Genomic DNA, 10,290 nt, shown 5'->3' with positions numbered 1-10,290 from the left:
AGTGACCCTAACCTCCAAATCAGGGATATAGTTGCTAGGTGGCCTGGTTCTGTACATGACAGTACAATATTTAATAACTCCCACATCAGAGCACAGTTCGAAATGGGGACAATTAATGAAGGGATTTTGTTAGGTGATAGTGGATACCCGCTAAGAAAGTATCTGTTAACCCCATACTTACATCCTTACATCCTGAAGGAAGACCTCAAAACCGCTACAACATAGCGCATATCAGGACACGGAACTGCGTGGAAAGGATGATAGGGGTCTGGAAAAGAAGATTTCCTGTTCTCAGCCTGGGATTACGAATCAAATGCCAGTCAGCCTTAACCATTATTGTAGCGACAGCTGTGTTGCACAACATCGCAGTGCTGACTAGAGATGAACTTCCTCCATATGACTTACCATTATACCAATACATAAGGCAAAGGGGAAATAGGAATGAAAGGATGGAAAATCATCCCATTGAAGCTGATAATGAACACACAGCAGTAGCGTATAGGAATTCAATTGCTCAACAACACTTAGCTTGTAAGTACTGCACATGAAACTTTTATTTTAAAAATAAAAAAAAACATAAATAAGAATACATAATGGTTATTTACAATATTAATCACAATCTTTGGCAATTCGCCGTCTTTTTTCTTTTAAATAGAGAAGCTTTTCCTTTATAGCTTCCTGTTGCAACTTCTCTGTTTGTTGTTTCAACCTCTCGGTTTCTTTTTTCATTTCAATAAGTTGTATCTCCTGCTTATATTTCTCCTCTATCAACTTCATTTCTTTTTCGCAGAGAGATGTCCTGCTCTCAGCAAGTGCAGCAATGTTGTTCCGACAAAGACTGGCCTGTGAACAAAGATGACGAAGGAAAATCTTAAAACATCTGCAATAATGCTTTTGACTTTCTCAGTGTGAAATAGCTAATGAGATACTGACCTTGTTTGAGCGAGTTGACTGCTTTGTTTCTGCGCAGGTTTTATCTTTGGTCTGAAAAGAAAAAAAATTGTAAGGAAGGAAGAGAGAAGTAGAAATTGCTGAAAACAGGTAAATGAACACCTCTGACACTGGTGACTATATTGTGTAAGGTAGGCCATACACTTGTCTGTATTGCGCAGGTTGCAACCCTTACCCACACTGTGTTCGTCATGATAAATGGGATGGGGAAGGTGGATGGCCGTACAAACGTATGTTAGTTGCAGGCCAGTTCAATGGTAAGAGTTCTTTGTCCAGTGCCTATTGTGAATCTACTATCGTGTTGACAAGTGGCTATCGTCTACGAACAGTTACTAGTTGTCTCAGCTGATATCCTGTATGTGTCGTTGAACTGCTGCAGTATACGACCTGGTTTCAAGGTGTAGACGAGTCTTGTGCGAAAGACGTGCGTTTTGAAAAGTGAACAGTAGGATTATATTAAAGTTAAAATCAGTGTGTGGCTAAAAAGACACAATATAAGAAAAGTGATCTGAATCACAATACCACATGTCAGAGCAATCCCTGAAAACTGTGTATGTTGCTGTTATTATTGTTCACTGTTGCCTATATAATTACTACAAGTAGTAGTAAGTCATAGTGCTTGATTTTGTATGTATATATTTTCAGCTTTAGGTTTATTTTTATATGTTAATGTGTAAAGGGGAAAACTTGAGGGTATTCCTTTTTTCCAATTTGCTGACCGTTAAACTGACACAGATAGGTCTTATGGCGACAATGGGATAGGAAAGGGCTAGCAGTGAGAAGGAAGTGTCCATGGCTTTAATTAAGGTTTTACCAGCATTTGCCTGGTATGAAAATGGGAAACCATGGAAAACTATTTTCAGGGCTGCCGACAGTGGGGTTCGAACCCACTATCTCACACGCTCACAGCTGCGCGACCCTAATCGCACAACCACTTGCTTGGTGAGAAATTTGTTATTTTATTATTAAACAGAAAAGCGCACAATGTACATGTGAAATATTCTTACAATTATTACAATTTTTAAACTGTAATTCACTGCAAATTTGCTGTATTTAAATAGTCTTGTCTTTTTTTTTACATACTGGAGAACGGTGTTTATCACATGGTCCCGCACACCATTCAAACTTGCAGTCTGAGGTTGGAGCGTGGAATTTCTTATTTATACACACTGTGAAGTGGGAATCCATGCCCCGCAAAATGAATAATCGTGTGTCTCAATTCGTAGTTTGTACTTTGCGGTTATCCATATCATAGGTCTCAATGTTCAGTAAAAGAGGGCTCAGTGGATCCCACTAAAGTATGCCTACAGTTTGTAGCATGATTGTAGTCATGATGTTATCGTCTATGATTAAATAGTTACAATATTATTGCACCTATTCAAATTTTATTTGAAACTGAGAAAGAAATAAACAAGTGGAACTAATGATTGTGAACGGATAGTTGTTGGAAGCAAAATGACAATGTCTATCTCACTGTAATTTTTTTCTTCCAATTTATTTTTGTGCCATTGGGGTAAAGAAGGAGCGATTCGAAAGTGAGCCTTTTTACATCTTCACTGAAGATGAGTGCAAGCTGGCATTTCAGGTATTTGTGCTAAGTTGCGATAGAGACTTCAGGTGATGAGCATTGTCCCTAGATTCTCTTCATAATTGGATGCGACTGACGCAGCGGAAAAAAAGAGTACATGGAGGAAATCCACAAGTTTTCACATTTTTTGAAGTATTATGTAAGTAAATAAGTGTGTCAGAAGGCAGTTTCCACTGGAGAACAACGGAGAAAACCATTCATGAAAATATATGATTTGTTATAAAAATACCAGAAAAAAGGAGTAGGCCTACAATGTATGAAAAGTAACCAAAAACACGCAAAGAAGCGACTCTCTTCCTATGAAGCTTATAAACAATTATTTGCTTTTCTATTTGTAAAATTAATTTTGTGTTGAGTGATGATATCAGTCTCTATTTCTTTGTAAAAATTGTTTAAATAAACAGGAAAGTAAAGAGGAAAAAATTCTGAAAATAGAAGAGCTACTTAATGTTGCTACATATCGAACAATGAGCAGGCTGTGATGATGAGAGTGAAATCTGATATTTTTAAAAGTTTTCCAGTTCAGAATTTTGAATAATTTTGATTGACTTCGCAAGCTTGACTCCTAAATTATGTGAAGTGGCCTTGTCAAAAAAGTGTTGTTAATTTTAATATTGTGTGTAAATAGGGTAGTTAGTAGTAAGGTAGTTAAAGAAATGCCACACAAGATAGCTGCCATGTAAATTCACCATTATTTGTTACATACTAGAGGAATCACTTAGATGAGTAAGAGAAATGAAAAGGACTGCCCATCGATCAGACGATGGAAGAGATAGGAACATTTCATAGCCAACCAGATAATTATTTGATTTGTTTTTCTAAACTAGGTATTACCCAAGCAATTTCATAAGCCTTGTATTTGTATAATTTTCCATTCCCCATCTTTAGGTTTTATCAGTCTGATTTTATAGTTTTATGTGTTTGGGGAACCTTAAATTTGTTCTGATTACATGTGTAACAATTTGGTTCAATTACAGTCATAGTGATTTTCAGTCAGAACTAAAATATGCTGAATCTTTGAATAAAAAGTACTATCTGCGCACTTTTTAGCGACAGATTTACACCCTAGTGCTGAAGCGGTCGACCTCGGCAATCTTCGAGATTCGTACTGGCAATCTTTGAAACACAAACTATGAATCGCTTATGCATCGCTGTGCGACGTCTGGCGTGCACTTTACGTACTAGTACTGTTGTTATTTACACAGCAAAGCCAAACTATCAAATTCACTCTAGGAATAAGATTCGCATCGAGAAATGTTATACACTGACTGACAGTGACAATGCAACACCAAGGAGGAGTGGTTCGAAAGGGATGAAAGTTGGGGAAAAAACAGAGACGGCACGGATGAATAATTGATGTTTATTTCAAACCGATATGCAGGTTACACAATGCGCACGGCATCGACTCAGTAGGATGTAGGACCACCGCGAGCGGCGATGCACGCAGAAACACGTCGAGGTACAGAGTCAATAAGAGTGCGGATGGTGTCCTGAGGGATGGTTCTCCATTCTCTGTCAACCATTTGCCACAGTTGGTGGTCCGTACGAGGCTGGGGCAGAGTTTGCAAACGGCGTCCAATGAGATCCCACACGTGTTCGATTGGTGAGAGATCCGGAGAGTACGCTGGCCACGGAAGCATCTGTACACCTCGTAGAGCCTGTTGGGAGATGCGAGCAGTGTGTGGGCGGGCATTATCCTGCTGAAACAGAGCATTGGGCAGCCCCTGAAGGTACGGGAGTGCCACCGGCCGCAGCACATGCTGCACGTAGCGGTGGCCATTTAACGTGCCTTGAATACGCACTAGAGGTGACGTGGAATCATACGCAATAGCGCCCCAAACCATGATACCGCGTTGTCTAGCGGTAGGGCGCTCCACAGTTACTGCCGGATTTGACCTTTCTCCATGCCGACGCCACACTCGTCTGCGGTGACTATCACTGACAGAACAGAAGCGTGACTCATCGGAGAACACGACGTTCCGCCATTCCCTCATCCAAGTCGCTCTAGCCCGGCACCATGCCAGGCGTGCACGTCTATGCTGTGGAGTCAATGGTAGTCTTCTGAGCGGACGCCGGCCGGGAGTGCAGGCCTCCTTCAACCAATCGACGGGAAATTGTTCTGGTCGATATTGGAACAGCCAGGGTGTCTTGCACGTGCAGAAGAATGGCGGTTGACGTGGCGTGCGGGGCTGCCACCGCTTGGCGGCGGATGCGCCGATCCTCGCGTGCTGACGTCACTCGGGCTGCGCCTGGACCCCTCGCACGTGCCACATGTCCCTGCGCCAACCATCTTCGCCACAGGCGCTGCACAGTGGACACATCCCTATGGGTATCGGCTGCGATTTGACGAAGCGACCAACCTGCCCTTCTCAGCCCGATCACCATACCCCTCGTAAAGTCGTCTGTCTGCTGGAAATGCCTCCGTTGACGGCGGCCTGGCATTCTTAGCTATACACGTGTCCTGTGGCACACGACAACACGTTCTACAATGACTGTCGGCTGAGAAATCACGGTACGAAGTGGGCCATTCGCCAACGCCGTGTCCCATTTATCGTTCGCTACGTGCGCAGCACAGCGGCGCATTTCACATCATGAGCATACCTCAGTGACGTCAGTCTACCCTGCAATTGGCATAAAGTTCTGAGCACTCCTTCTTGGTGTTGCATTTGCTCTGTCAGTCAGTGTATAATGTGTGTGTGTGACACAGTTGTTGGCTTAAAATAACAAAGGTTTAGAAAATTCATATCGATCGATCATATTATCGATTCAATTCAGATTTAATTTCCATTCAGTTGGCAGTACTAACGGAACCAGAAGCGCTCCCACCTTACTCCTCAAACCTGTACCCAAATCTATCGCTAAAAAGTGCGCAGATAGTACATTGCAACAGGTTAAGCCTTAATCATTCACCTTGTCCTAGATGATGTCCCTGCCTCGTTCCTACTTTCAGAATTTATATGAAACATGTGTTTTGTATTTGTTTCCTTTAAGTGTAGAATTATTACACAAACCAAGACTTATAGAAATGTATGCTGCTGCTATACGGTGTTCATTTGAGTATATTTTTTTTTGCTAGGGGCTTTACGTCGCACCGACACAGATAGGTCTTATGGCGACGATGGGATAGGAAAGGCCTAGGAGTTGGAAGGAATCGGCCGTGGCCTTAATTAAGGTACAGCCCCAGCATTTGCCTGGTGTGAAAATGGGAACATTTGAGTATAAAGTTACAAGTTTTCTAGTCTGTGTTCGGTAGATTGGAAATTTTTTAAGTTTTTATTAGCAGCTTACTAAGGTCAGCACACAATGCTACCACCTGTTTGGTACAGGTTGCGAGGTGAAGATAATTATTCACTATTGGTTTCTTCACAGCATATAAGCAAAGTGAAGCAAGGCATCAGGGTTTAGACTTTGTTTGTCTGTCTAATTTACCACCATTCGTCTAGAAATGTTGGTAACGATTCTGATAGTGTTATGTGGAAGATAGATCACAGATCGAACATGGCGCTGCTGGCACATCATCATTTGTTATAAAGAAGATAGGAACGGGACAAGCAAAGGGGTCTGGGGGCATAAATTCTACCTAACAAAATGAACCCCAGCAAATCTTGAATGACTGGCAGGAAAGCGATGCCAAGAAATATAATTACTTTCACAAATTAACATCATACATTGTGTGACAATCTGTACCTATGGTATCAGCAGCCATTTCAGCCATTGCATGACTCCCAGAATTCAATTTAGACAGATGTCAATAACAACACCAGCACACTAAGAACCAATTAATACACACACATCTACACAAAGTGTAACCCTTTTTTGCCATGTTTTGCTCAACATACAACTTATGCTGTACAGAAAACAATGTTGAAAAATTCTATTCACCTCACAACCTGTGCACACATTTCCTCAAAATATTAGTTCCTACCAACTAAGTGCGACCCTAGCAAACAACGAGCTACATGTACATGTGCATGTGGTCTGAAAAGTTTTATGAAAATTATGACAGTAATAAATCATAAAATTATCTATACTTTCAAAACAAGTTTTAATTTTCACCAGTGCACTATTAAAGGTAAAGCAAGTGACTGAACTATGTTCGCCTACCCTATTGCTTATCCCCTGTTATCAAGTTACTGTTCTCACCAAGTTAATGAGAGCGTAGGAGAGACTCGACCCTCGAAAACATCATCCAGTCTCAGATAATAAATGTAATGACACTTTTACACGATAAACCTCAACAAGCAAGTTTGGAAGTAAGCTATATATTTCCACACTTGTTTCAGACTGGCTATTCCAGTCAATTCAACTGCACTACCTGCATAATCTGACTTCAAGTTTGCCTAAGCACATAGTTAAAACATTTCCTCATATTCAAAGATTCCAGATATTCCAGCTTACTTCCTGCAGCATAGCATATGGGGAGACTTTGTGACTGAAGTCTACTGAAATAAATAAGTAAACTAGCATAGTGTCCTCCAACAGTTTGCATCACTGATTGTATTTTTAAACTGTTTTGAATGCTTCACATAGTTAGAATTGACAAAGTTACCTAGGCCTAAACTTATATCAGATTTTCACAACAAATTCTATTCTGTAGCTATTCTGGACACTTGTGGTCAGCTGTATTTAGAGTCAAACAAATACATTATTTTGTCCCTCTGAAAGTAGTAGTAGTAGTAGTAGTAGTAGTAGTAGTAGTAGTAGTGATGAGCTTTTTATAAGTTGGAGGACACTATGCTAGTTTACTTATTTTTTTCAGTAGACTTCAGTCACAAAGTCTCCCCATATGCTATGCTGCACGAAGTAATTGTCTCCTCTTGTCTAGGTTAAGCTCAGCCCTGGATGGCACATCATCGTAAGTTAAACGTTAACCACATTCTACAGTATAGGCCTAGTCGAAACATTACCTCATATTCAAGTTCATTAGAAAGAAATATGGACTTACAGTTTTTGGAGTGGCCTGTGGTGAAATTATATCCAGTCTGGTGCTCTCAAGGTGTGTAGTGGCCTTGGGTGGTGTACTCGCAACCAAACTTGGTTCATTCTGCTAACAGAACAATGCACATCTTGTTCAGTATAATGTATTAACATTCAATCGCTTTAAGGTATACGTAAGGTTCATGGAAAATAATATTTGATATAATTTATAATTACCTGTACAGCTGCCACAACTGAAAGATCCTCATCCTCATCCACAACTTCCACTATCTCGGCATCTCCTCCAACAGTACACAAAAATGTGTATAACATTTACCATCTGATTTATATAAACATGTAACATACTCTTTTATTGAGGTCCTCCATGAATAAAAGCAATACATACCGTAGTAAACCGCATCACAGTCGTACACGTTACTGCAGGGCTCTATCTGGTCTTCTATCAAGGATAGAACCCTTTCATCTATTTTGGTTGCAGTTGGAGTGTAGGGGCCACCTCCTGTTTTGAATCTCTCCAACCGTTCTTCTCCCTTTGCCTTCTTCGCCAGCCTTTTAATATTGATATAAAACTGGCGAAGTTGTTTTGCAGTCCGGGAGGTTACATTGGGATTAGAATTGAAACCCTCCCGGACTTTCTCCCACGCCTCGTCCTTTTCTCTTATTCTTAAGCCATCTGTGCGCTTGCACTCAATCACTTCCCTATTTTTACTTACTAACTCAATTAGCAACTCCTTTTCGAAGGAAGAGAAATTGGAACTTCGATTCCTCTTTGCTTCACTCGCCATATTTAACAGCTGTACTCAAACAAAAGCGCATCGGAGCGCGCTGTAAAACAGCATGTTCGTACCACTGCCTCCGTGATCCACACCACTTCGCAATGTTAGTGGAGTTAACAGGCGATTAGTTAACATTTCACAGGAAAAGTTTGATGAAACGCAAGAAACCTAACAAGATGTTAAATTTTTAACTCGGTATTAACTAACAACTTGTTAGTATATATTTAACATGTGTTGATGAAACCGGGCCTTAGAAATTAATACCTTAATATCACTATCTTTCTAGGGGAATTTATCTATGCACCTCCGTATACGAATTTCTATTGATATTTGAATTTAGCGCGAACTTCCAGATCACACAACTACTAGCGCCACTTGCGAATTGTCTCCCATTTTTACTAAGTTAAATCCGAAAGTGTCCTTTATTGTCTATACTGTATTTCGTTATACCCCCGGAAGCCCAGATGTGTTTATAATTTGGTTTATGCGATGATTAAGATCATTAAAGGACAGTTGTGAAACCTTCAAAATGTGCATAATGTGTAGTATGATCACAAGGTATAGACAAGGAGACCTGAAAATGACCACGGAAGTCAATAGTGGAAAGACATCTGGAGCAATCGCAATAAATGTGAGTATAGAATCCATTTGATATCTCTTTCAGCATGACAACTGTCTAAAGTAGCCGAAGAATCCCACACGGGTTGGCAGTGACAACGAGAGAGAACAGTTATACTCTCCATATTAAAACAGGAAACGCCCGGGATCGAACTGCTAATCTCAACTAGCGCAGAAGTCCAGCAGATGTTTCCCATTCCTATTAACTTCAATATCTTCCCCACACTGGGGAGTTTTACTATAATATTAGTAGAAAACCAGTGCTCGGCTCATATACAGATACTCATATTATGATTACTTTTCTTAACTCACAAGCACTGGTAGTATCAAAGTGAAAACTTGATCACAGCTGACACAAAAAGGAAAAGTAGAAACCTCTGGATTTTGATCTTGGCCAAATACGTTAAAAGTCATATGGATAGTTCAGGTCACAAATAAGGAAACAGTGAATAAGTTTGATAAGAGAAGAAACGTTTGGCAAAAGTTGACCTTAGGTGTAGATTCATGGGATGCATATTGAGAAACCAAGAACTAATTTCAAAGTTAAGTATTGCGCCCCTTATTTCCGGTCGGCTCAGCCGGAGGGCGAGAGTCCCAGACGTGAACCGTTCGCTGTCAGGCTTTGCTTATTTTAAAACGGCAGGTAAGACTTAAGGACTGACGACAATTGAAAAAACATTTAAAACCATATGTTTGATATTTTTTTACAAATAGCACTTTATATAACACAAAATAACAAAATTTAACAATTTAATCTTGATGGTTTTGACTCAGATTCTCCTCCAAAAGTTGTCTGATACACTACACCTTCATTCTCCAACCATACGGAAGCTTGCATTATACTGTAATATAAAATAAATAACTAATAGCCCACATCTGGCTTGAATAAAAATGAAAATTATTGTGGGAGAACTTCCTCCTAACACTGGTTAGATTATCAGCAAATTATAAAACTTAACAACAATAAGTTATTCAAGGTTTCATAAAATATACTATGCTATCGCGATAGCGTCTACCTTTACACAAAAATTAATTCAATGAAGAAAATTAATTAATAATAGCGTTATTAAACATTGCGAATATTATCATAAATATTACATTATACATTAAATTATACATTCTTTTCGTGGATAAATTCCATTAATATTATTTCGTCTTTCCGGTGTGAATTCAGCTGAACTATATTCTTGAAATATTTCTTTTACCTAATTTTACTGAATCGTGTCTACTCAAGACCTTACCAAAATTAATTACATTCTTAAGAATTATTATTTCCACGAAAATCCTTCTAAGCGGCTTGGAATACTATCGAACATTACTTAATTAATGTACTCGATACCTTGAAAATTAATTTTACAATATTTGCACTTTTGATACTTTACTCATACGATTTTGAAATAACACGCACTTATTCATTTT

At 39.6% G+C, this 10,290-nt stretch overlaps 1 protein-coding gene across 2 annotated transcripts; it reads right to left on the bottom strand.

Moving 5' to 3' along the window:
• Positions 1 to 608: 608 nt before the first annotated feature.
• LOC137498641 (myb/SANT-like DNA-binding domain-containing protein 3) lies at positions 609 to 8,500 on the bottom strand. Of its 2 annotated transcripts, none has more exons than XM_068226515.1 (5): positions 7,863 to 8,500; positions 7,694 to 7,758; positions 7,485 to 7,586; positions 934 to 984; positions 609 to 843 (listed from the first exon to the last, which is right to left on the bottom strand). In XM_068226515.1, exons 1-5 carry the CDS (start codon positions 8,260 to 8,262, stop codon positions 610 to 612), a joined length of 852 nt encoding a protein of 283 aa, XP_068082616.1. In that variant the 5' UTR covers positions 8,263 to 8,500; the 3' UTR covers position 609. The 2 variants fall into 2 exon arrangements, with proteins under 2 accessions (XP_068082616.1, XP_068082617.1); XM_068226516.1 differs by having other exon boundaries at positions 7,485 to 7,583.
• Between the last annotated feature and the right edge of the window lie 1,790 nt (positions 8,501 to 10,290).

Source organism: Anabrus simplex, chromosome 2, assembly GCF_040414725.1.
Source record: "Anabrus simplex isolate iqAnaSimp1 chromosome 2, ASM4041472v1, whole genome shotgun sequence".
NCBI classification, from domain to species: domain Eukaryota; kingdom Metazoa; phylum Arthropoda; class Insecta; order Orthoptera; family Tettigoniidae; genus Anabrus; species Anabrus simplex.
Note: the sequence above shows the minus strand (reverse complement) of the source record. Positions and strands in the feature narration are given on the sequence as shown.

What these genes read in the sequence shown, in the direction of transcription:
- LOC137498641 (XM_068226515.1), bottom strand. Translation starts at nt 8,262, where the DNA reads ATGGCGAGTGAAGCAAAGAGGAATCGAAGTTCCAATTTCTCTTCCTTC. An exon ending in CAGTTGTGGCAGCTGTACAG is followed by an intron (nt 7,587 to 7,693) that starts GTAATTATAAAT and finishes TTGTTCTGTTAG; the next exon opens with CAGAATGAACCAAGTTTGGT. An exon ending in CACAGGCCACTCCAAAAACT is followed by an intron (nt 985 to 7,484) that starts GTAAGTCCATAT and finishes TTTTCTTTTCAG; the next exon opens with ACCAAAGATAAAACCTGCGC.